Source organism: Equus caballus, chromosome 22 (assembly GCF_041296265.1).
Source record: "Equus caballus isolate H_3958 breed thoroughbred chromosome 22, TB-T2T, whole genome shotgun sequence".
Classification (NCBI taxonomy): domain Eukaryota; kingdom Metazoa; phylum Chordata; class Mammalia; order Perissodactyla; family Equidae; genus Equus; species Equus caballus.
Window position 1 is genome coordinate 41553939 of NC_091705.1, and position 27148 is coordinate 41581086.

At 44.2% G+C, this 27148-nt stretch overlaps 1 protein-coding gene and 1 long non-coding RNA gene across 9 annotated transcripts in view; one reads left to right on the forward strand and one right to left on the reverse strand.

The window, feature by feature from the left end:
- Nucleotides 1-446: 446 nt before the first annotated feature.
- Nucleotides 447-23546, reverse strand: LOC111770037 (uncharacterized). 2 transcript variants are annotated; one of them, XR_002802946.2, is made up of 4 exons: nucleotides 23393-23546; nucleotides 4061-6315; nucleotides 3616-3708; nucleotides 447-867 (listed from the first exon to the last, which is right to left on the reverse strand). It is a non-coding gene; the product is annotated as an uncharacterized lncRNA (long non-coding RNA). The 2 variants fall into 2 exon arrangements; XR_011430752.1 differs by lacking the exons at nucleotides 447-867; nucleotides 3616-3708 and adding an exon at nucleotides 10609-10929 and having other exon boundaries at nucleotides 5254-6315; nucleotides 23393-23526.
- TSHZ2 (teashirt zinc finger homeobox 2) overlaps nucleotides 23533-27148 on the forward strand; it is a 439082-nt gene continuing 435466 nt past the window's right edge. For all 7 annotated transcript variants that reach the window (XM_001488700.7, XM_005604791.4, XM_070247188.1 and 4 more), the window contains exon 1: nucleotides 23533-23667. In XM_001488700.7, coding sequence (XP_001488750.3) covers nucleotides 23628-23667 — 40 coding nt within the window. In that variant the 5' untranslated portion in view covers nucleotides 23533-23627. The remainder of the gene's footprint in view (nucleotides 23668-27148) is intronic.

The window sequence follows — 27148 nt, forward strand, 5'->3', positions numbered from 1 at the left end:
CTTGACGAGCAGTGCTAAGTCCACACCTGGGATCCAAACCTGAAAACCCAGGGCCAGTGAAGTGGAGCACACAAATTTAACCACTACACCACCAGGCCAGCCCTCATTCAGCACTTTTAATACATGCTGTTGTTTGCCAGTCACTGAGTTACTGGCACTGAGTTACTTTCTTGAAGATAAAATGATAAGGAAGATAAACAAAACTTGTCTTTATAGTTTAAAATTGTTTTCAGCATACTAGACTTTTTCTGCTTCTCTCTACCAGGAGTTCAACGCAGAACAGCTGCTCCGTTGCTCTCTGCCTGTGCAGAGTACTTGAAGCCCTTATTCTCCGTGGAGGCTTCCCAAATTACTGCAGCCCAGAGTGATCAGAGCATCCTTCTATCTCATGCCCAAGCCAATTAAAAGTTTCAAGGTTGTGGGTTAAACACAACAGAAACCAATTCTGACTATTTCAGATTTTAAAAGTAAATTTATTTGAAGTAAAGTTTTACTTTATCGAGACTGAAAATTATGAAATGGTTGGAGGACCTGGTGAGAACCACGGCAATGGGGAGAGGAGCCAGGAGGCGAGAATGCTGACATCCTTCTTTTAGCCTGAACAGTTCACTGAAGATAACACCACCAGGACCGTTTGCTGTGATGCCACTGCCCGTGGACACCAGAGCAACTACTGCGAGCCACATCAAATGTTCGCACAGCCACAGACTCAAATCGACAAGGTGGGCGCACCTGATGGGACAGACTGCAATCTTGTGGCTGCCGGAGGGTTGACGGAGGAGGCAGTCTCACCCTCCAGTTTCCATCCTGGGCGGTGAGGGCGCCGTCTCTCCCATCCTCTACACGCAGTGGAGGTTTCCTTCAAAACTAGGAAGGGAAGTCAGAATCTGAGCCACCAAAGAAATGACAAGGTCCCCTACAGCAATCGTGACTATATCATCAGACCTTTTTAAAATTATTATTATTATTGCTTCTATCAGCCTCTCAAATTTGCACTATTTATTCCCTTTAAATGGATTTAAAATTTGTAGCCAACTGTCTCCTCCAACTAAGCTCCTTCAGGACGAGAACATGTGTTATATTCTGTCCATCACCTCAAAATGACTCGCTCACAGAAGGTTCTTGGGAAGTGATTTACAATCTAATAAATGCCTGGGGTTTATCTCCTCTTTTCTGATATTTAGTGTTACCAATAATGGAGAATTTGAGACTTCAGAACAAAATTCCAAGATGTTTTATAATTATTTACAATGGCGTCTATTTGACAACATGTGGCCTGTTTACTTTTAGACAATGGGAGAGCGCTTATGATTAGAAACAATAGAACACTCAGTATTAAGTAAATCTTAACATCTGCTGTTTGGCCACTTGAGGGGAAACAGTTTTCTAACAAGTGGCAACAGTCAAGAAAGCTATGAAATTTAGGCCAGTTGTCGAAAAAATAACTTCTTAGTTGCTAAGCTACAGTCTTAAAAAGAGCTCAATTAGGGGAAATACGCAAGGCTAATTAGATCCCCCCCATTTGAGAGTAGAAAGTGATAGGTGTCAGGTGCTTCTGGTGGATGTGGGGCAGGCAAGATGATTGACAAACTGGTCTTTGCTTGGCATGAAATTTGGCTTTGATTTAGTGAATGACTGACAGGCTACTCTCATCGGAAAACGGGGATTGTGTGTGGGAGGGGCTATTTCGCAACAAAGTGATTGACACATTACAGAAATTGTCCCATAGATGGAGAAAACCAAACAGAGATTTGTTTTGACAAGCATTTCGTTTTCACCTGTTCATTTTGTATACAGAGAAGAGAGAGAGGGGAAGCCCTCAGAGGTGCTAACTGACTTATCCAGTGGATATCAGAATGGCAAAGGCCTCGTGGAAGCAAGGAGAGGACAGGGCATGGTGAGGAGGTGGGAGGGGTGTGTTCCAGGCCAGATTCACCCACGACTGGGCTGTCTGGAGAAGTTAAAGGAGCTCTTTAGACTCCACTTTCACATCTGCTAAATGAGCAGCTTGAACTAAGATTATTTCTATATTCTATTCCAACCACGTATAAGTCTATGTAATTTTTTTCGCGGACAAATATTATTTTGCCACTTCTCCTGCATTGTCATGCCACAAGCCACGCCTGGCCCATCAGATGATATCATTTCCTAAGCCATGGTGATTGGTTCATGGATGTGCACATGACCCAAATTGTTCTAATGGGACACAACCCTGGGACTTATAGATATTAGAATTTTAGAAAATAAGCCCCCTTTCACTAAGGCTGCTATATTAATAGGATACAAGTCTAGAAGTACTGGCAGCCATCTTTGCCACCTCATGTGAATGGGGTTGCCAGAAAAATACAGGAGGCCATGTGTCCCAAATATTGCATAGGATATACTTAAAATTTAAAAACTTTTCTTTGCTGTTCTGAAGTTGAAATTTATCTGAGTATTCTATTTCTATTTGCCAAATCTGGCAACTCTACATGTAAAACTTCTGCTTGGGAATGAAGCCAACATAGGCAGAGTGGAACCGAGAGTACAAAGAACCATTCCTGGTGGAATAATTCAAGTACCAGGATCCAGCCATGCCGAAAGCTTTCTCTAGCCATGCTTTTCTCGGATCAAAGCAAAGAAAACCCTTTTGTACTCTCTTTTAAGCTCAATTGAGTTTGGGTTTTCTGTGACAACCAGAGAACTCTCTCTCCTTCTCCCACTCCATGCTTTTTCCTCTCACTTTAGCTGTTGGGTTAGGTTCTCATTGGAGGCAGTGTGATTATACTCTGTACAAGGTGAGGCATTTCCTGGGAGTGTGTCTTACTGCCATCAAAATGGCCACTTCTCTTTTTGAATTATAGTTAGTTTTTCTGGTGATTTCTAACTTTCATCTTCCTCTAAGTTCCTTGATCACTATCATTATTTGTCCTAAAGTGAACAATTAGTTATAGGAAAATCTTTTAAGGAAGTTAGAAGCTGAGAAGTGATTTAGAAATGTAATTGTTACCTGTCGCTAAAAACCTTGAAGAAATAACTCCTCCCATTTCCTGCCTTTTTTCAAGGAAGTCGACCAACCCTCTTTCTGACCAATGAAATTTTTGTGTTATTCATAAGCTACATTGTCTCAAAAAGGATTTGAATCTGCTCCGAGTGGTAAAAAGACTTGCTTGTCTCATTAATCGGTGCTTTTGGAGTGTAAGTAACTGAAAACTATTTAGCTGATGCAAAATGTCCAGTTATTTTTTTATATGGGTAGAGGTATCTCAGAGAACACACAAGACTGAAATACAGCCAGCCCTCAGAAAGAGACTGGATTCAGCTACTAGAAAGCGATCCCAGATATTTCCTCTCTCCTTTCCTTTCATTCATTTCCATTTCACTTTCTTTAAACTATGATCATTAAAGACGGGTTGCCTTGGGACCAGCCTAGTGGTGCAGTGGTTAAGTTCACACATTTGACTTCAGTGGCCTGGGGTTTTCAGGTTCAGATCCAGGGTGCGGACCTACACACCACTCATCAAACCATGCTGTGACGGCATCCCACATACTAAATAGGGGAAGATTGGCACAGATGTTAGCTCAGTGACAATCTTCCTCACCAAAAAAAAAGAGAGAGAGAGAGAGACAGGTTACCTCTGTGCTTAATCTGCTTGGTGGAATTTGGCTGCCCCAGATGTTACATGATCCAGATTCAGTGATGGGAACTAATTTGCTCAGTGCCAGTTCCTGGAAGACAGAATGTGATTGGCTCGCTTGAGTCAGGCGTTCTTGCTTAGTCCAGTCGAGGAGAAATACATAATACAAACATGGCTGCTGAGGACCCATCTCTGTGGATTGCAGCCCATGCCCAGAGTTAAGAGAACTTCTCTGAGTTGCCAGCAAGCTAGTTATTAAGCTATTGTTCCTCAGCTCCAAACCCCTCCTCTATACTCTGCTCTGTGAAGCCAAGGGCTGGGACCCTACAAATTGCATAGCTCCTAGGCCAGCTAGACATGAAAGGATGTCTAAAATAGAATTTCAGCAAATCCAGCCTGGCTAAACTTGGCTGTGAGAGTAGATTGGTAATTCAGATGCCTACCACCAAGAATGCTGCATGGTCCCGTGAAGTTCAAGTCCAAACAGGAGTTGAAGTGTCTGTCTACTGCTTATTAAGGATCAATGGAAAAAGGGAAATTTGTAAAAACTCTTTTTCAAAGAAATCTATAAATAGCAGCTCTTGAAATCATCTCAAAGTGTCTCTAATGTGTCCACATTTGAAGAATTTTATTTTAAGAAACTTACTTCTGTAGAGTCCATTGTTGTGGAGTCTAAGGGGAAATAGAGGGACAACTGTGTTTGTAGCTTCAAGTGCCATAGGAGTCAACACATTGTGTAGACACAGTGGAGCCTAGAGCTCCCTGGAGCACAGGTTCTGGATGTGGACTACCTGGGTGAACATCCTGTCAGCTCCCTGTGACATTGAACATGGAACACAACCTTGACGTGTCTCTGTTTCTTCATCAGCAAAGTTGAGCTACTGTGCGTAGCTGCATATACAGTGGTGAAGACTGCATGAGCTGATCCACAGCTCAAGATGGTGAGTTATCTTGGACGGCCAAGTCTTTAGGCCTGGACTAAAGTAAGTACTCAGTAAACGTCCGCATTATCCTATTTATTCTTAATGGCCTTCTGGTTCTTGAGGTTTCTTGCATTTTATCTCAGAGGCTATGCAGAACCATGAGAAGGAATTCAGCCATCTCTGCTAAATTTCTTCTTTGCAGAGTGACTAGGACCCAGAGAAAAGAGAGAAAATAGTGTAGACACCCTAAGCATAGAGCTCAACGAAATATGATGGCTTTGGCCATAAATGCCGCTTTATGGCTGTCTGTAAAGCTGCCCATCAAGAAGCTCCCGACAGATGACCCACAGTGATGAGAGGAGGAAGGGAGCGGCACTGCAGAACATTCCACCTGACGGGGACACAGATCATGGGAAGGGCATTCTCATCAAGCACAGGGTATCTTTCAGTTCTTTCTTCCTCCTTCGTATCCTCTGGCCCAGCCCCTCTACTTGTGTCCCTGCCTCTCAGTTTCCAGCTGCCATTCATTCATTCATTCATTTTTTTCATTGAATTATATTTTAATTAACTCATATTCATTCAAACATTATTCATGACTTTTTAAATTACTCAGATAGCAGATATTTATCGTACTAACAACTGCAGATTAGATTTATTGGACTCTTTCTAGATGGTAGGTTCCTTGATAAGTTGTTAACACTAACAACAGCATCAACATTTATTGAGCATTTATTCTGTGTCAAGCACCTTGGTAATTGTTGTGCATGAACTATTTCATTTTATCTTCACAAAAGTTGTCTGGGATAAGATGCTATTATTAACAGGATTTTTACAGGTTGGGAGAAGTGTCTTAGAGAGTTTAGGCAAATTGTCGAAAGTCACACAGCTAGTAAATTAGAGAGTCAGGTTTCAAAATCATGTCTATCTAACTTAAAACAAGTACTCAACTTTTGCTTGGGACAGTCTCAACAGATCTAAAATTCCAGTGTTTATCATTCTTGCTCAGTAATGAATTCATAGGGAAAGTGATACTTGATCTGTGTTGTAAAGTGTGGACAAGGAGACCACTAAGAAAATGATTTAAGAAGGTATTCATTCCAATTGAAAACAACATACTAAAGAAAACAGGGAAGCAGAAACCCACAGCATGGCCCCATTTTCCCAGCATCACTCATTGAAAAGGTATTAATATGTCATCATCAATTTGACAAAAGCAAATGGTGAGTTAAAAATCTTTCCATTGAAAATGACAGGGAATCCAACTCAAACTGGCTTGAAGAATAACGGGATGTATAAACTTGCATCAGTGAAAAGGCCAGAGGCAGGACCAGCTTCAGGTACAGTTTGATCTAGAATCATCAAGGACCAGTTTTGTTCCTTTCCATATTTCCTCTTTGCATTCCAAAGCATCAGTTGCTTCTTCAGTCCTCAAATGGCTTCCCATTGGCAGTTCCGTGGTCTTCTGACCTAGTAGTAAAGAAGCCGTTCAGGTCTTTATGTCTTCACACCATACGGATCACAGAAGGAGTGGCTTTCAAGGAGGGGAGAGAACTTTCTTTTTCCCAGAAGCCCTAGAAGACTTCTCCACAGGTTTCAGTGGTTCTGACTGGGTTTCTGCCATCATGGATCAAATAATGGCGGCCAGAGAGATGCGATGGGATAGAATTATTGGCTTTAGCCAGTCAGGGTCTGGGCCAAGGATCAATACCACAAAAATGCATGACTGATCATGGGAAAGAAGTAACAGCCCCAAAGCCAACTCCAGCTGGTGTTATCTGAAAGAGGAAGATGAATAGAAGTTAGACCAGCAAATACAATGGGGGTCCACCACGCCAAACAACTCAGTTTGTTTTTTTAACTCTTGAGTGCCCCAAAGCATCTCCCGGAAGCATGCAGCAGCTTAGTTTGGTGCTGTACTAAATTGGAAACCTTACCTTATTCATTACCATCTTGGAAGCATTTTATACACTAAGTGCAATAACATTCCTTTACCATGAATAAATGTAGTATTTTTTTTCTTCCCAAAGTGCCTCAGAAGTCCCAACTTTCAGAATGTCTTCAGTAGAATTACTGTCACTACCCTGCTTTATACCAGCTTTGTCTCCCGCCTAAACAAAAGGTATCAACATGAAACATTTCAATTAAAATCAGATTAAATACTGTGTTTCCTTACAGGGGTGGTATTTCAATTGCAATTCTTTCCATGTTGTTTATTCGACAAATGTGTTTGGCATGTGTAAACTGTTGTGATCACTTTTCTTTTGGTGACATTTTGAGAAAGGGAAAAAACTGCATGGCTCAGTGGATGACACAGTTTGCTACAAGTGGCAATATAAAAATTTGAAATTCTTAAACCATTTAGCATTTCCCCTTCCAGCCACGTTATCTATTGCAGAGAAGTAATATTCTGGGGGACTCAAGCCAATCAGAGGATAGGAGTATAATTTGCACGAAACAAATGTATGTATAAATTATCACTCTCTTCTCTCCTCTCCATAAATAGCGACACTAATAGATCCATAGTGAGAGATACAGGAAGGGATGCCATGTTCAACAATTCATCTTGTCTGGGAAAGGCAGACTTGAGAAACCTGATCAGTTAAGATGCACAGCTCTTCTTCAGCATTGTCCAGCATCTCCTGACTATTGTGGCTGAAGGACCGTGTGTCTCTGCTCTAGAAGAGGGAGCTTGTGTGGGTGGGCAAGAGAAAAAGAGGGAGAGAGACTTACGATCTAAGGCATGTTTTGCAAAATTTGGTTTGAGCAAAATTTATAAAATAGGGAACTTCTTACATAAAAGTTTGGATTACCATCTTCTGCTAAAGATCTGGAGATCTTTCCTAAGAGGAAAAACAATAGCCTGGAGCCATATAGTGGTTTTGTATAGAGGTTGCCTCTTTTAGACAGGGCATATGCATTCCAGTCTGCCTCAGTCTTCACCATTCCCTGTTGCCTCACATCCAGTGCTTTCCATTCTGTTACCATCCTGGACACAACAGGCAGTTGAGTCTATGGCCCTTAGTTTAATGAGGGCCATGTGGACTAATATTCTGGGGACTTTTCAATCCAATGTCCTTTAAAACTTTGTCCAAAATATAGTTAGTGAGGGTGGAGAGAATCTGACTTTTTTAAGACTTTTTTTCAAAATCAGCACTACTTACAATTTACTTCCATTGGTTGAAACAGAGTCAATGTTCTTTAAAAAAGTAAGACAAAATCTTTCCAACTTCTCTGCAGTTTTAGTATTTCTTTGGCATTCTTTTGTGACTTTTCTGAACCAAGCAACTTCTTGGGAGGTATCTTAAAAGGTTTAATATTCACAATATAAATCACATCCCTTGTAAATCACAGCACACCACACATTATGTGGCTCTGGAATTTCTGCTAACCACAACTGCCATCTTTGAGCTGACTACAAACGCTATGTATGCTAGTTACAAAAGTCCTCAACAAAAATATTCCAGGGCTAATAAATGTTATGTTTTTGTACCTTTGCTTCTTTCTCTCTACAGTGGCATATTTTTCGATCAGAGAAGGGCAAGTGTATATTTTCCCAACTTCTTCCATTAGTGTTTCTAAGCTTGTTGGAGATTAGTACCCTGGGCATCTGTCCAGCTGACCTACCCCTCAATTCACTCCTGCAGGAGCAGGGGGAGGCACGATAGAGGAATCACTGAGTCACAGAATGTGTGAGTTTAAAGACTTGGCACTGGGCATCTATAAAGCAGAATTTTGAGAAATTTGCCATATTTTAGTAAGTATGTTACAAACTATTTTCAACTGCCCGTTTTTATTGCATACTTGGTGTGTGCATCTAATTCAGGAGTCAGTGAATTACGGCCCATGGGCCAATCTAGCCAGCTGCTTATTTTTGTAAATAAAGTTTTATTGGAACACAGCCACGCTCATGCATTTACATATTGTCTATGGCTTCTTTTGCACTGCAACAGCAGAGTTGAATAGTTGCAACAGAGGCCAATAGGGCCTGCAAAGCCAAAATAGTTACTGTGCGGTCCCTTAAGAAAAATGTCGCCAATCTCTGATCTAATTCTCTCACATGGTAGAAAAATGTAATTGCTTGTTAGGTGCATTTCCTTTGAATGATTAGTTCCCCCAGACAGAAGCTCCTGTACTCCTTCTCAGGACGCTGGTGACACTTGTAATTATCTATTTACTGGACATCTTCATACTATAATCTGCTTGGGGAACCTCTATTGGATCCAAATATATCAATTAGGAATGCTTTTTCACTTTTTTTTTTTTTTTTTTTAGGAAGATTAGCCCTGAGCTAACTACTGCCAATCCTCCTCTTTTTGCTGAGGAAGACTGGCCCTGAGCTAACATCCATGCCCATCTTCCTCTACTTTATATGTGGGACGCCTACCACAGCATGGCTTTTGCCAAGAGATACCATGTCCGCACCTGGGATCCGAACCAGCGAACCCCAGGCCGCCGAGAAGCAGAACATGTGAATTTAACAGCTGCGCCACTGGGCCAGCCCAGGAATGCTTTTAACTGCAAGTAAGAGAATACTTTTAACTGCGTGGCTTAAACAATGAAGATTTGAATTATCTTGCCTAACAAGAAGCTGGATGCTTCTAAGTCTAGGTGTGAGACAGAGGCCCCAGGATTGTGCAAACCTTCATGGCCTCAGGCTGTGGCTGTCCTTCCTGCACCACTATGCTCGGCTTGCCGACTCTTTGTCCTTATGCATGTCACCTCATGGTTGCAGATTTTTGGCTCCAGCTCCAGGCATCACATCCTCACAGCAACATTCCAAGCAGAGTAGAAAGGACATGAGCATAAAGCTTCCCTCTACTAAGGTTCTGGCTTTTTAACCCAGAAAGAAAACCACCAGTAGGACCCCACCCCCCATTATATGTGTCATTGAACAGAGGGGATCACATGCCTTCCAATAGTCTGTGTTGCTATAATCCCAGTTCTAGAACAAGATGGGAAGCTAGTGGATATTCAATAATAGTGTGTCAAATGGTAGATGGATATATTGATGGATGAAAAGATGAATGATAGACAAAATCTTTCAAACTTGGTCCCCATGGTGGGCAACAGAGGAGAGCAAGTAAGGAGGATCCTTGGTAGTGAAAATGCTGTGGACTTTCACTCTATCTCAACCTTTTCATTTTACAGATAGGAAAAATGAGGCACAAAAATAGAAAGTTAGATATTGTAGTGAATTATTTTGGTTTCTGATTGTCCAACATCTATGCCCCACTTTCTGGTAACAACTCCATAATTTTTCTTTGAGGAACCAACTCTCTCAAACAATGTGATTGAAGTGAGGCAGGTGGCAGCCCTGGCCCCAAGAGAGAGCATCTTTCCCAGGAACAGGAGTATTCCATCCCCCTGACTTCAGGGATTGGTCCAGAGATGGGCACATGTTCCCAGATATACAACCAGAATGAGCACGAAGCTTCGGCACGTGCTGCCGGCAGAAAGAACACAGGCCTGTCTCTAACAGTACCTGGTCCATAATATGTGCTCAGCAAATATTTGTTGAATGAGTGAATGTGTGAATAAACAGCATCTTCCTATGTCAGAAGAGGAAGGGTCCTCGAAGATCAGCTGGCCCACTCTCTACAGAGATAGCCCTAGCATCTCAGGCTCCTGGTGCCAAGTCCACTGAGTTCTCTTTTCCTCCACCCTGCATCATGGCAATAGGAATTCCCAATCTTCCAGCAACCAGCTTCTCCCTCTGTCAAGGCACCACTTGTTTTCCTCATTTCATCTTTCTTCAAGTCCTTGAGTGTTCACATTTCTTGAAGCACATTTTGCCTATGTATTTGAATTCCAGTTCTTTTCATTTGCAACTGAACAAGGAAGATACCAATGACCCTTTGCTGGATTACTTTACCCTCTAAGGGACTTTGGGCTTTATCCTGGCTCTACACCTGTAATCCTTTGTCTCCATTCATGTCTCTCACCAGGTGCTTCTGATCTCTCTCCTACATTCCCACCCTCCACCGTATGCCAGAACCCATCCCTGTTATTGTTCCAGAACGCAGCTTGTACCAATGGTCCCCTGGGCTGACTGGTACTAAGAGGCTCACCTGGGCAGTGAAGTCTGAATCTTCGACCTTCAGTGGAGACATCTCCAGGGCCCTTGGATGTCCAAGTGGGCTGTGTTTTGAGAGTCCTCCCAGGTTAGAGACGGAGGAAACACAGCCTCTCAGACACAGATGGCATCCAGGTGCCGCTTGCTCAGCCGGGCTCCCTCTTGGAAGTCCTAGTGAATCTCCAGCTTGGATGGGTCATAGCCCTTGCATTTTCCTCCACTCCAGCAGGACTCCTGAGGATCTCAACAGTGGTTGAATGGGGACGATATAAGGACTCGATGCTCCTTCTGAAAATAGTCCTGAAATCCTCCCTTTCTAGGGAATCACAAACTGCTTTGTGCCATGAAGAACATCATGGGACAGGATATTTAATTCAAACAGGTAGCTATCCAAACCACAGTGCTCCATGAATTCAACCATCAACCATTATTTCAAAAGTTCGATGTAAGGAACTTTGAAGTAATATAGGTATTTGTGAAGAGTACATTTAAAATATATATATATATATATACACTCAAAGTTTTTAATTTGAAAACTCACTCTGCCACTTACTCATTGTGTAACCTTGAGCAAGTTACTGAAACCAGTGGTTCTCAAATGTGGTTCCCAGATCCACAGTAGCAATATTACCTAGAGACTTGTTGAAATGAAAATCTTGGGGTCCCCACCCCAGACCTACTGAATCAGAGACCCCAGGGAAGGGAGTCAGCAATCTGGGTTTTAACAATCCCTCCAGCTGGTTCTGACGTGCATCACAGTCTGAGAAGGATTGGCTTAACGATCCAATCTGAGTCTCCTTATATGTAAAGCGGGAGTAATATTACTTGGCCTCATAAGACTGTTGTAAGGATTAAATTCAATAGATTTTGCCTGTAAAGCATTTAGCACAGGGACTGGCACTTGGTATGCATTCAATATGTGACAGTTCCGATTAATGTTATTATCATTATTGGATTTCTTTTCTGGGTGGCCATTGAGTCAGTCTACATCTCTGCATGTCTACCTGTGAAATACTAAAGAGGGAAGATATTTTAACATTAATCATTGTAATAATAGCTAATTCATTGAGCTCCTACCATGGGCCAGGCACGTGGCTAATCACTTCATGAACATTGCTTTCGATCTTCATTTTAAAAAACACTAAGAGAATGGTGCTATTATTCTCTACCTTTTACAGGTGAGAAAACAGCTTAAGTAACTTGCCCCGGATAACACAGGTAGTGAGAGGAAGAGCCAGAAAAAGAGAGTGAGTTCCCCGAGCCCGGGTTAGTTAAGCACATCACCATAGTGCCACTCCAAAGAGGTTTACAAAAGCGACTATGGAGTGGCCATTTTCACACCTACAGTGTCATTTCAAAAATCTGATATGCGCTACAACATATGCACTAACATCACAGTTATTGATTAATTCTAGAAAAAGGCTCTCCATCTAGTTTTTCCTTGAAATGAGTTTTTTGTTTTTTAAGAGACCAGGGCAAAGGGGACCCTGTAGCTGTCCTCCATGACGTCTTCCATGATTCTTAATTTCTGCCAAGCTACTTTGGTCGCCTGGTCACAATGGGGGATGATTCACTGATGACAGGACTGAAGACAACCCAGCTTCTGTTGCCAGAGTTGTCCCTTCTGGGTCGCAGTATAGGGCACTGATTACCTGAGCCCAAAGGACACATTCAAGTGTCCATTAGATAAGAGAATCAACTTGGGAAAAAAAAATGCTTCCTTTACCTACAGAAGGTAAATTTTCAAGCGAAGATTAGCAAAGGGAAATGTGACAATGCGACCTGTAATTACGGTTAAGTACGTTTTAGCGGTTGTACTTATTAAGATGGGTATTGGGGCCCAATGATGAACACCAAATTTATACCATTTTTCAATGCAACAAAAAATTCCGGCACATAAAATAAGAGACAACTTATAAAACAATTTAAAAATGGGTAAAAAACATATGTATATCAAAGGAATTTCAGAGCAGGCTGCCGAATTTGTAAAATAAATATATTTAAACATCCATCAAAATGATGTCCCAGGGTAAAATACATGTTTATTCAGTGCAAAGTAGAGAACTTTTAAGTACAAATGGGCCAGGAACAAAATCCTGTAGGTTTTCTTATTGGAGGGAAGCGAATAAGTTTGGCCTTCATTTATGGGATTCTGCCTAAATCTTAGAAGCTGGACCTCAGAGATGTTATAAGACATTGGTTTAATGTAAAACTTCCCTGTGCCCCTAAAATGACAGTATCAACAATAGCACCACTGAGCAAACACTAGTTTTGGCTTCTGCTTTTTATTTTATTTTTTTTCCCCTCTTCTTAGCTCCACCCCGCTAGCTCTTGAAAGGCCTTCTGTTCTGTCAGCCATAATGACATCTGCTGGCGGAGACAGGAAGTCATAAATCTGTAGGTCCCCTCTCAACCAAACCTTGTTAATGCTGCCATTTATCACAGGGGCTGGGGTGCCATCTCTAGGGGCTGGACGCACAGAGTCCATTTTCTCCCATACTCCCTTCCCATGAGAGCAACCATTTTAAAAACAGCCACTTTTTCATCTCACATTGGCAGACCTGAAAGTCAGACAGATGCAAACCCCACTGCCGATGCGCAGCTCTTGGAAAGAAGCCACAGTTGCAGGCAGCAATAGACTCGACTCGACGTTCGGGACGGAAGTAAGGCGGTTCTCACCAAGCTCTGTCCCCCCTCATTTGCAATCGCACCCCCCCCCCCCCCCCCCCCCCCCCCCCCCCCCCCCCCGCCTCTAGGAGAGGAACGGAGATCTCCTTTGCCGCAAGTGCCTCTGCCTCAGTGTGCTTCTTTAAGGGCAAAACTTGCTACAGGGGGAGTGGACAGGATTACTTAAACTCAGAGTTGCTTTTGTTCTGAACTAATTCAGGATGACGTTCGGGTTTTATTTCTTAGGAGTTCTTTGTGCCCTAAGCCTTGATTCAAGACCCGTGGCTATGCAAGACATGGTCTCACTTTTGCTTCTCCAAGTGTGGTCCCTAGATCACTAGCATCAGCATCATCGGTTGGAGCTTGTTAGAAATGCAGCATCTCAGGCCCCACTCTAGACCTATTTGATCAGAATCTGCATTTGAAATAAGATCCTCAGATGAAAGTGTATGAGCCCCATGCCCTCCACCAGGCTCTAACCTCAGCCCTCATGACATTTGGGGCTGGATCATTCTTTCCTGTGCACTAGAGGATGCTGGTAGCATCCCTGGCCTCTACCCACTAGATGCCAGTAGCACACCCCTGAGTTGTGACAATCAAAATGTCTCCAGACACATTGTCAAGGATCCCTTGGGAGGAAAAATCATCCCTGTTGGAACCTGAGCGATTCAAAGTGTGGTCTGTGGACTCGCAGCGTCATCTAGGAGCTTGTTAGAAACACACGTTCTCAGACCCCACCCCACATGCACTAAGTCAAGATCTCTTAGGGGGCCAGCCTGGTGGCGTAGTGGTTGGGTCTGGCGCTCTCCAGTTCGGTGGCCCAGGTTCAGATCTCGGGCACAGACCTATACCACTCGTCAGGCCACGCTCTGGTTGCATCCCACATACAAAAGGGAGGAAGATTGGCACAGATGTTAGCTCAGGGCTAATCTTCCTCAAGCAAAAAGAAAAAAAAAAGAGGAAGATTGGCAATAGATGTTAGCTTGGAGCAAATCTTCCTCCTGAAAAAAAATCTCTTGAGATGGTTGAGATGGGGCCCAGGGATTTGTTTTAACTTTGTAGAAGGTAATATGCAGGCTGAAGTTTAAGAATTTTGAAGCTGTGGAGTATGAACAGAGAAAAGCAATATGATAACTAGACATTTCATGATGTACCTGTCACCGTGGCTGCAGCATCACCAGGAGGGAGTAATACATGGTGGTTGAGTATAAGAATCAGCACCATACCAGGAGGATGTGAATCCAGGATTCCCCACTTACTGTATCCATAACCTTGGGTAAGTCACTTAACCTCTCTTTGCCTCAGTTTCCCCATACGTAACACAGGGACAACAAAAGCACTTTACCTCATTGAATTGGTTTAAGGATTAGTAAGGTCATATTGCAAAGTGCTTACAACAGTGCGTGGCACCAAGTGCTTCATAAATGTTAACTGCTATTATTATCATTACTAAAATTTGCCTGTCTTTCCCCAGACTTTTAAGTTCCCTAAGAACCAGGCAGATGCTTTACTCCCTGCTGCATCCCAGCACCCAGGCCCGGGCCCGGCGTAGAGCAGGGGCTTACTGAACATCAGCAGGCAGGAGGATACACCTGTGGAGAGAAGAGGGCGCTGGCAGGAGCGCTCTGCCGCCAAAGGCTAGGATTCGTGCTCTGCTGCCTTCATATTTTCTGCAAGAGGATCTGAGCTTCCCTGATTGGCTTCTGTAAACTGATGCCCTTGCCAATGTAGAGAGGATTGAGCTGATGTTGGTTTTATCCCTCAGTACGGATTAGACTGGACCTCAGATATAGCTGAAAGCACTGTATAAACAATAGTCAATCAACAAATGCTTTTAAAATCACGAAAAAGCTAAAAAAAGCAGGAGTACTTTCTACATGACGGGTGTTGTGCTGTGTGTTTTCCATTAGCTCATACAATCCCCTCTGTGCCCCTAGTGGAATCAGTGATATAATTATCCCCGTTTAGAGGATAGGAAAACTGAGGCTCAGAGAAGCTAAATAACTTGCCCAAGGTCATAGTCTTAGTAAGTAGCGAAAGTATTTTTTAAATGCAGGTCTGCGATTCCAAACCTACACTTAAATTTCCTCCCTGGTGCCTACCTGGTCTGGTGCTCTGCCCATTTCCTTATGCCCGGGTTTAACTGCCAGTACCTGGGCTTTTTGCCTACAGGGAGGCCCAGGAGCGGCCCCATCCAAAGACTGGCAGGGGTCGATGCATAAATACCCCGGCTCTCTCACCCCTCAGGAGGGATATCCCAGAAGTGGGTAATCTACATTGACTCCCAGCGTTCCCCAGCAGGATCAAGCTCTGGTTACCCATGGTGATGACCTGCTTGACAACACACCCTGTATTAACTGCCTTCCTTTCCCTAATTCACTTTCCTACTTCCCTGCTGGAATTTTCTAGGATCATTTCCCAAATAAACTACTTGCTCTCAAATCTTTATCTTGGGGAACCAAAAGCAAGACACACAAGACTTCTAGAAAGAAGATTTGCAACAGTCCTGGACTATTCGGCCATTTTAAGCCTGTGGGTTCCTTAGCTGCGTTGGCCTTCCCAGCAACGGTTAAGGAGAAAAGGCAAGCTGTATTGATGGGCGAAAACAGCAACCAGGACAAGTCACTTGGACATAATCCTAGCAAGCAGGGGTAGAATATCATGAAATTTTAAGGACAATAGGACGCTTAATGCCTAATCATAATAGATAAGACATGCTCCGGATAAGACAGAAAGGTGTTCTCAGAGCGAATTATATCATTCTCTATTTGCTTCTGAAAGTTGAGGGGCACCTTTGGACACACAGTTCTAATGAGACCAGGAAGGAGAGCTTGACGCACAGTTGAGGTGGCATAAAATATACCAGAGCCCAGAACTTAAAGGCTGCTCGTCACATGGTTTCCAGGCTGTTCCAGTCCTTACATTCACTTAATGTCTCCCTGCGGTTAATGAAGTTGAGCAATGGATTACTGGGCCAGCGACTTGGTCTGGATTCTCCAGCAGCAGCAAAACACTGTCACCAACCGCAAGTAGCCAGCTCCAAGGGAGAAAACGTGATATATGTGAAATTGAACAGCTCCCGTGTCCCCAGCCTGCCCACTCAGCAATCGTCCCATTTAAATATACACAGTGCTTAATTGCTGTTGCAAAATTCTATACCTAGCCAAATCAAAATAGTTTTTCAAAGGAGAGCCTAATGACTTTTGGAGGATTTATTCTGAGAAGCCAGCGTGGCAACGCCGAGCATCCCCAAACTTTGCAGTCATCCTCCTTAACTGTTTTCAGAGAACAAATTCCCACCGAGGAGAACAGGACATTTTCTCCTCCGTGTTGGTGGAGCATGCCCACTCTAGAGGAGGAGGTGTTTCAAGATGTAGATAAATGAATTAGCATTTATCAATGGCTATGATAATAAAATTCAAACTCAATATTATGACTGATGACGTCTCCAAGATCTAGCCCCGACTCACCTCTCCTTGTCATTTCTGCTCCTCTCTCCCTCTCTGGCTCTCTAGACCTGGGCCCTGACCACTGCATCCTTTGTGTTCTAGAAGCACAGAAGTCTCTTCCAGTTTCAGGCCTTGGCTCCCGGTTGGGTGATTTGTGTCTTCCAGATCTCAGTTTAAACGTTACCTTCTCAAAATGGTTTCCCTCTCCCCCGTGACTAGAGGGGGCCCTGGCCCCACCCCTTATTCTCTATCCCGACATCCTGCCTTCTATTCTTCCTATCGTTCTCCATGATCGATCTGGGATTTCCTCTTGTCGGGTTCTCCCCACCAACATGATGCTGTACAGGTGTTGTGGGAGGGGAGAAAATAACCAGAGATTGCCACCTTGAAGTTTCCACAAAATAGTTACTGGGAAGAGGGATATCCTGAATGAGTTAAACGACATAAGAAGAAGGCAATAAATTATATCCTCAAGGGCAGAATTGTATGGTACACTGGCGCTCAAACTTGGCTGCATATTGGAATCATCTGGGGGCTTTAAAAAGTACTGATGCCTGGATGCCGCCCTCACAGACTGATGTAATGGGTCTGGGGTAAGACCCGGGCACTGGGATTTTTCAGTTCACCCCAGTTGATTATAACACACAGCACTAGAGAGAACACTGCTTTTGTAATTGAAGCATCATGTGTATATATAGAAGTGCACAAATCGTAAGCATGCAGCTGACATTATTTTCACAGATTGAACACACTGATGTAACCAGCACCCTGGTTAAGAACAACACCAGCCTCCGAGAAGCCTCCTTGTGCCCACTTTCACAGGTAACTCCTACCCTATATTCAAGATCAGTTCTGCCTGCTGGTATACACTCATATATGTGGAATCATACTCTATATTGAGTCTCTTTGTTTCGAGAAAGTACAGACTAGAGAAGTGTGAATCACAGGGGATCCACCCAGGAAGGCTTCCTAAAAGAGGCAGTATTTAAGGGAGGATCTGAAGGAGGCAAGAAACAAAAGAGGAAAGTGAGAAAAGGGAAGGACATTGGTGAGGGGAAGACAGTATCAATTGGAAAAGAGGCACCCAGCTTGAAATGCTATGTATCCACATCTGATGAAAGCCCAATGGTGGGCCTCAGACATTTTTAAAGTAAATCCTTCCTTGCAAGATGCTCAGCTTGGTATTCAATCAGTCTACAATGGTTTTAGTTCATTCGTTTGTTTTGCTGAGGAAGATTTGCCCTGAGCTAACATCTGTGCCAATCATCCTCCACTTTATATGTGGAGGTCCTTTATATGTGGGTCACTGCCACAGCACGGCTGATGAGCAGTGTAGGTCCACACCCAGAATCCAAACCTGTGAACCTGGGGCCAATGAAGCAGAGCACACCAAACTTAACCACTATGCCACAAGGCACAATCTTCTACTGACACCAATATTGTGCTGGACTTAGGGATATAGAGGCAAATAGAACTTACATCTTAATCGGGGGAGACAGATAGTAAACAGACAAATACACGAAGATGCTTACAGATGGTTGTAACTTCCACGAGAGGTGAGAGAAAGTGGGACAGATAGGGTGGGAAAAAAAGAGGTGACATCTGAGTTTAGAGTGAAGAGGAGAAACATCTGGGGGAGGAATCTTGCTGGAGGGAAAAGAAAATGCAAAAGCCCTCAATCCTGTACGGGAGGCATTGCAGTAACGGAGATGCTCGAGAATCTCACAGGCTGCCCCAATGTTGAGTAATTAGCAGCACCCAACGCTAGGGAGGCACTCAGCAAATATTTATTTTAATTGCATTGAGTTGGAGTCCACTGGCAAACTAATCAAAAAAAATTCAATATGGTAGACACCTGTTTTAACGCGGCATTCACAGACTTCTATGGGTGCAACGAAAAGGCTCCCCAGTCACGCTTTTGAGTGAATCCAAGAATAGATGCCCTGGCTGTTCCTTGCATGCGACAAATTCTACTAACTTGATTCACTTGTTACAAAATTCAACTTTTGCACAGGAAAGGTTCCCATGCCTGGCACCTTATCAGAATCACTGGGAACTTTTAAAATTTCAGATTTTCTGGCTCCACCCTGGGGTCTAATTTAGTAAGGCTGGAGTGGAGCCTGTGCTTCTTTATCTTAAAAAAAAAATCCCCAGGTGACTCGGATGTTGAGCCGGTGTGGGAATAAGCGTTCTCAAGATACAGTTGAGTCGTTCAGATCAGCTCATGCTTTTACACTTCCCAAAGTTTGAGTGTTGGATCCTAGGATGCTAAGTTCCCTGGAGACCCAAACATAGCATTATTCCAAGCCACCAACTCTTGGAAGAAGTTTCCAAAAGTGCCAGAGTTGGTGGTTTAGCAAAGTATTTTGCAAATTCTAGTCAGGCCTGTACCACCTTTCTCACATTTGGCCATCTCCACATCCCCCATGAACCATTATCTATTCTCTATCGTTTCTTAAAGATATTTATTTTTAAAAGCCATAAATTACATTAAACTTTAGATTGCTACCATAAATGGAGAGCAGTATCATTCACTAAGATAGAAGGTAACCTCAAAGTGAGTTCAATGAAAACAAACCATTTTTAAAAAGTCTAGTGAGGTACTCTTGCTCCTCCCAGGCTTCTGAGCCTGTGATCTGCGGTTTCTTGGTTGAAAAATACAAGTTAGCAAGTATTAGGCATAAAAGACATGGTAGCACCAAACTGAGACTTCTCAGATTGAAAGAGAATGGGAAGGGAGTAACCTTTTCACTACGCGATTCAACGTTTTCCAACGTCGCGTCTATACCACTAAACAACATCTGGGTACCGTTGTGTTACCCATCCCATTGGGGTAACCAAAACCTTCTTTGTTGATAACCAAGCTAAATACTCTACAATAGCAGCAGAAGGAAAAAACGCAAATTAATGAAAGAAGACTCCAGAAGTGTGGGGCCAAGAATTTGTTGGTAGCTGGCTAAAAGGTAGATTTCCTAAGAGGTATTTTAAGTCCTCCCCATCCCATTATATAACCAGCTATTGAGAAAGAGAAGAGAGTGAAAGTAAAGTTTAAAGACTCCCGGAGCAAGGCTGGGAGAGATTCTGCAGCCCAGAGTCAACTACTCCTGCATATTTCCCTCCGGATTCTCTCCAAGGCTGGGTCCAGCTCCCAAATTCCCTCCTTCCCAGTTCCCAGTCTTTTGGAGTCATTTTAACAGAAGTTTTTGGAAGGCGGGGATCCTACCTTATGCATCCCAGCATCTCCTGTGCTTGGGGCAATGCCTGGCACCTGACACAGCTGATATTTGTTAAATCATTGAATGTATCACAAACACCAAATCAACAGGCGTGGGGCTTCTACAGAATATGGCGGATTCATGGCGCACTTGCTGCAGCCTCAGTCTTCTTTCTGTTCAGGCCTTAATTCCGTACCTCTTGATCCTATAACTGTAGTTCCTTGACTACAGGACTATGGAGTTTTAGTCAATACGCTATGGTCCCTATCGCAATGCTCCACAAAGGTGTATTGGGTAATTAGAATTAATTAGAATTAATACCCTTCTGTTGACTTCGCCATAGAGTTTTCTCTGCCTCGGTTGCCTAAGGATTAGGCTGGGATAGGATGGGGCTGGTCATGGGTGGAGTCCGCATGGGTGATTTAGGGTAAGTAAGTTAACGACACACATGAGAAGGAGAAATGAGCACTTGCCTTCCAGGTGGGGATGTTAAAAATGATTCAACAACAACAACAAAGATTAAACAGCACTTTGCAAACAGTGACAATAACATGTTGTGGCTGACTAGCAGGATGGGGGAAGTTAAGTTTCCTATAGCCCCAAAGAACTGTTAAGAAAAATATTTGTGGAACTAGTCCTCCTTGGTAATGCTCCACCAGGGAGGGCGAAGGCAGCCGATGAGTGGGAGGTGCACCTGGGACACGTCCCAGATGACACTGTTCAGGCCTCCGTTGTGGTGGGTACACGGTGGGGAGTGGGGACTGAGGAGCTGGCCAGGTGAAACCCCATCACAATGACCACAGTAACAATGTCACCGCTTGAACTCCTAAATTATATTGCTATCTAAGCCTGATTCAGCTGTATAGGTAGCAATGTTGAGTATGTCTGATTCCCAAAGAACAAAGGCTTTTTTAACAGAGCTTCTCAAAGGGGAGTAAGCAAAAGGTTCACCTGTGGAGGCGGGGGGGTTGCTTGTTCAAAATGCAGATTCCAAAACCCTCATCCAGAAGTTTCTGTTAGAAGGTCTAGGACAGTGGTGCTCAACCAGGGGTATTTTGTCCCCCAGGGAACATTGAGCAATGTCTGGAGACAAGTTTGGTTGACACAACTTAGGTGGAAGGGTTTGGCATCTAGTGATTAGAGACCAGAGATGCTACTAAACATCCCACGTTGCACAGAACAGCCTCCAAAACAAAGAATTATGGCCCAAATGTCAATAGTGCCAGGGTTAGAACATCTTCTAGAATAAGGCCTAGGAAGGTGCATCTTAACAAGGGCCTCAGCGGATTTCAGTGCAGGAAGTAGAAGCCCTGAGTTGGAAAGACCTAGACAATGCCTGTCTTTTTCTTATAAGGGCATCACTATCCGAGTTCCCTTTTTGCCCAACTCCTCTTCCCTATTGAGCACTCAGCTTTGACCTGACTCTCCTCATGAAGCCCTGCCTGATAACCATCCTCCCTTCCTCCAGGTCCAGGTCACCTGCCCCTGCTAAGTACAGCTCCTGCCCCAGCACACATCATTTGCCCCTTTAAATGTTTGTCTCTCCCACTGGAACGAGAGCTCCTTGAGAGCAAGGTCCAGGCTCAGACCCGTCCGCAGCACCTCAAAAGGTGCCTGGCCTGCAGCAGGGCTCTATAAGCACATGTTGGCTTGAACACGCCTCAGCTGGAAGGACGTCTCCTGCCCTGAGCCCAGAGCTGCCGCCTCTTTCAGATGCTGTCACAGGACCCAACAGCAACATCTTCATGGGGCTTATCACTCTGAAATTATCTTGTTTATCTGTTTGCTTACTTTTCATTCATTCAAAAAATATTTTCTTGGGCACCTACTATGCGTCATGTCCTTTGCCATCATTGGGCTATAATAGTAAACAAGAGGCAAAAATCCCTCCTCCCAACAGAACTTATACTCTAGAGGGGGAACTTGGCCAATAAACAAAATGGAAAACTGTATATAATATGATGTGTGACATTGGTAAGCCCAGGGGAGAAAAATAAAATAGAGAAATGGGATAGGGAGTGGGGCTGTGTGCGTGAAATTGTACGTAAAGGAGGCCTCGGGGAGGTGACATTTAAGCAAAGACTGGATATCTGGGGGTGACTTGAGTGCTCCCCCATTAGAATATAAACAGTAAGAGGACCAGGATCTTTCCTTTCTCTACAGCTGCTGTGTCTCCAGAACAGGCACATAGTAGGTGCTCAATAAATACTCTTTGAACAAAACAAAGAGAAGAATATGCTATTAAAATATCCAGGAGGCAGATGGGAGATGACCGAGAACGTGGCAGGGTAGGGGCATTAAACTTAAGGGGAGTGGAGGACATCTTTGTGGTCAGACTAAGAGACGCAGAGGAGTGGAGGATGGAGGTCATCACTGGATAAGGTGCCCTCCCCTTTTCCTGCCCAAAGCAAACCCAAGTTCTTACCCTCCTAATGTTGTTAAAGGTCCCCGCTGGTCAGCTAACCCGGCCCCCTGCGTCTCCCTTCCCAGCGGCGGAGTTAAGCCATCACCCTGCCCCCTTTTCTCGCGCATCTCCTCCCTTCTCATCCCCTCCCTGGAGGGGTGTCCCCGCGCCTGGTGGGCAAATTCTTGCACCAGCGAAGAGGGCGCACCGAGGAGCCCTAGCCCGGCGGCACGCCCGGGTCCCCGCCCCCAGCCCCTCTCCCTGGCGGGACACTGTCCCTTTAATAGACTCCCTCTGCCTGGCGCTCTGCGGCTGGGGAGTAAATTTCTCCCTGTCATCAGGTCGCGGGGAGAGGAGGAGGAGGAGGAGTTTGTTAATGTTCAGTTTGTTCAGCGGGATCGATGTTTGCTGGCATCGCCTCGCCCTGTCTTGTGTGTGTGTGAGAGTGTGTGTGTGTGTGTTTGTGTGTGTGTGCATATGTGGGGGGTGTGAGTGTGTGTGAGAGGAAGCGAGAGTGCGTGCGTGTGTGTGTGTGTGTGTGTCTGTGTGTGTCTGTGTGTGTGTGAGTGTGTGTGAGTGAATTCCAGATTTTCTGTCTTTCCCAAACCCGCTCCTGTCCTCTCGCATATCACTCACAGACGGGGATCTGACAGCAGCCACAAACCTACAGTGAGTGATCTCTCTCTCCCCCCAGCACGAATCCGCCATAGAGATCGGCGAGGAGGAGGAAGAGGAGGAGGAGGAGGTGGTGGTGGAGGAGGAGGAGGAGGGAAAGAGAAGGAAGAAGAAGAGAAAGAAGAAGAAACCACTACCTTCCCAGGATTGCCTTTTTTTTCCTTATCTTTACGCGCGCGTGTGCGTGTGGCGCGTGTGCGCCCCTCGTCCCTTCCATCCGAACCCGGTCTTGGATGTTTAATAAAGAAATCAAGTGTCTCAACAGTCACCAAAAAAAAAAAAAAACAAAAAAAAATTTCCAAAAAGCAAAAACAAAAAGAGAGAGAGAGAGGAAAAAAAATCAAAACAAACAAACAAGGCAGAACCAACCTCTACTTCAAACCAGCCGGCGCAAGCCACCCGTGTCTGCCGCCCAGAGAGGGGGGTCTCTGGTCCGTGGTGGAGGAGTTGCAGGGGGGATCGTCAGGGGGACAGAGGCCGAGTGACGCCCTAGGAGCCACCGGGCAGGAGGCGGAGGAGACCCAGAGAGGAGAGAGAGACAGCGGGCCCCCGCGCGCTGCTCGGGGCTGGGGCGCCAGAAGTGGGACTGGAGCGAAGTAGAGCGATGCCAAGGAGGAAACAACAGGCACCCAAGCGGGCGGCAGGTAAGAGAAACGTCTCCGATTCGAGGCTGCCCGGCCCGGGCTGCCCTGCGCGCCGAGCTCCTCGCCCGCGCTCCTTGCCTCCGGGTGCCCCAGGACGCCACTCCCCGCCAAGCTTTCGGGGGAGTTGGCTCCGGGTGCCCCTCTCTGCCCCACTGATAACCCCATCCTCTCTCGCCTTCTCCGATCTCCCAAATCCTCCTCTTTTCCAGGCTCCTGTTGGGTAGGGGGAAAGCTATCCCACCAAGCGTTCTCTCCTTGAACTTTTTTTCCTCCACCGTCTACCCCACCCCTAACTTTCTCCCAGTCTGCTTCTTGCCTCTTGGGCCAAAGTTGGGTTGCGGATCGGGGTGCCGAATAGGGAGAGAGTCCTTCCACCCCCGCATCCCTCCGCGTGGTCAGTGCCAGTGGCTTCTGGCCTCAAGGGACTGCGTCTCCTCTCGCTGGGGTTTGGGGCGCTGAAGGGTGAGACTTGCCTAAGCCCCGGGCTGCAGGCTGGCTTTGGGGCGAGCCATAGGAGGGTAGGTTTGATTGCCAAGGTGGAAAAAACCACCCCAGCAAAGGAATGAACCTTTGAATATGTTTTCTAAAAGGATCCACGTTTGGAAATCTAATCAACACTCACCCCTCTCTTAAAAAAGGGGAAAAAGTGCCCCACAGAACATTGAAACAGCTCTGGATTTTCTTTGCCCAGAGAGAGTTGCAAACTTTGGAAATTGATTCATATGGTAGGCACTATCCCATCTGAATCCTTGCTTACCACCCCTCCCAAAAAAGAGGAACAGGTTAATGGATCAGTACAATAGACCTTCTAAAGGATTTTTTTTTCTTTTGGGTTGCTTAATTGCTTTTTTAATAGTATGCTGGGGTTTTGTTTCTCGGAAGTGTAATATGAAAGTTCATTTTTCTCCTGCCAGACCCACCCACTGAAAAATCAGCTTTCCACTTGATTGCTAGTTTTGATTTGACATTTGATTGATCACCTGTCATCTCACTGCCTTTGATCTATTCATTCTTGATATATATCAATAAATCACTCACCATGGTAACTCGGAGTGCCAGTGACGCAAGCCTTGCCCTCTAGATTCAGAGCCAGACATGCACAATTATTATCTTGTTTGGCTTTTAATGTGGGCGTTTTTATTTCTTTGTGTCCTTTGGTTGAATCAGGGCTTTAGCAAAAAGCTTAAGTTTCTTTTTTGTTCCCTCTCTCTGTCTTTACCCTTATGCTTTAGACAGCATCTGTTAAAGCTGGTCTGCAAACCCACCACCACATTTCCTCCTGTTCCAACTCGAGCCAGACGTTAGGGAGAAGTTCGGTGGAACACTTTTCATAACTTTGCAAAGCCATCCACAGAACAAATCCAGAGTTAGTTACAAATCTGAGCCAAGTGGGTGTTTGTGTCTGAACACGCTGGACCACCAAGCTTATACTCCATCGTGGCCTGATTCCAGCCTGAATGGCAGTACATGTGCTTTGAAATATCCACAATTATCTTCCCTTCTGAGAGCAGAACTGCTTCCGTAACTATGTGTAGATGGGTTCAAATTGCATGCGGAAATGTCATTTATAAAGCTTTGATTCGTGTATTTTCCATTTGTTTCCCTAAGAGCAAAATAATTACAATATTTTTAGTACCATATATATTTAGAACTTGCCTAGTCAGTGAGGTGTTCTCTTTTCGACTCTAGCTACCTCTTTTGAAGACAATGTCTCCCTCCTACCCCCGTCCCTTTCTACATTTAACTCATTTATTTTTTTAAAACTTCGAATGCTTTGCAATCTGACAGCATTGTGGTGTGTACTGGCCTTCTAGACTCAAGAAGAGTAAGCCTTTTCCATCTAGTTCTGGCAACAGAAGTTTAAGTGTAGCTAGATTATTAGAGATAACGTCCTTATTGTTGTCCCAAAAGAGAACCCTGGGCAACAGTCCAGCAAGAAGTGATACTGCCCTGAAAATTACTCTTTTTTTTCCCCTTGTTGTTCCGGTAAAGGCCATCAACAACTAGGCAGTAATTTAAATTACCAGAATGACTGGACATGTCTCCTTTGGTAAGCTCATTACAAAAAGTGCATCGCTCAGAATTGTACTACTTTCATTATAATTATCCTCTGATCAATGAGGATCCAGGTGTGTGTAACACGATGCTGTATCACATTATTTAAATTAGATCCTTTTCATTAAGCTGGTATCTATTGGCGCTGGCTCATCTATTTACTGTAGTGTGTGTGGGTGCGTTAGGAAGTTGTGGCTGTACTTTCAGTTTTCTGGCCTATTGTCTTCCTAGTGTCTTTATATGTTTGTTTTCATGGCTTATATTATTTTCACTGGAAGAAGTAGAAACCCTTGTCAGACTGAAAGGGAATAATTCATTTCGTACACAATGAGGCCCCTCTTACGGTATTTATTTGCCCACATGTTAATAAAGCAGATATTTTTTATGCAATGCTTCTTTCCTCTGAAGTCATCGATGCTGTCCTCTGCTTTAGCTGGGGTGGTTCTCACCAGTAAAGTTCGCCACTTTGGGATTCTTTAGCCAGTTAACATTCAGGGAAAATAAAAGGTGGGTTCTAGGATTGTGGCCATGCTAACTTTTATCACCGCTTAAAATTAAACACAACACACAACTGTAAGTAATTACTCCCATGGACTGATGTTGAAAGCTTGATTTCTAGCTTGATTAATGAATAATGTAAGATAGAAAAAGCCTGTGAGTGAATCGGAGCTGAGACTGTCTTTGCCCCAGAACGGTTCGAGGCAGTTGGATGCCTTTGCATTATTAGCTTTAAGTTCTGTGTTTCAGGGAATCAATTACAGAACTTTCTAATAAAGCAGGTATCCAGATAGAATGAACGAGATGATATTATAAGTGGTGGGGAATTTTAGCCCTTATTTCTTACATTCCTCCTCCCTTCAAGGGGAGGGATGTGAGGTAGGTAGTTCTCTTTAAGGAAACAGCTAAGTCAGAACATTTCCCTCCGAAATATCATTCTTCCTGGCTTTCTAAAGCTATGCTATTCTACCATACTATGACTTCGGGCAAGAAAAAAAGTTTCGAAAGCAGCCTGTAGTACCCCAGGGGTTTGCATGTGTGTGAATGTGTGTGCTTGCTTCCGTGGATGTATATTTCACTCACCACTAAAACGCGTCCACCTTTGCCTGAAAATATTGCAGGATTCTATACCAGCATCTTTTCCTCCTGTCTATTTTAGGGAAGGTAGAAAAGATAGCAGAAAGGTAAAACAGAACAGTGTTTTGATTTGTTTGTATTTTATTTGTTTCTACAGAGTAGTTAAAAATTTAAAATTGTGGACTCACTTCAACCCTTCTATTTTCTACCGTCTATCGCGGGCTCTGTACACACATGTGTAATACATATTTTACTTCAGCATCCTGAACTATTGTTTTTATATAATGCCAGCCAATTGCAATAAAACGCAAAATGTTTGGGCATAATATATACACATGAATATCTAATGTAT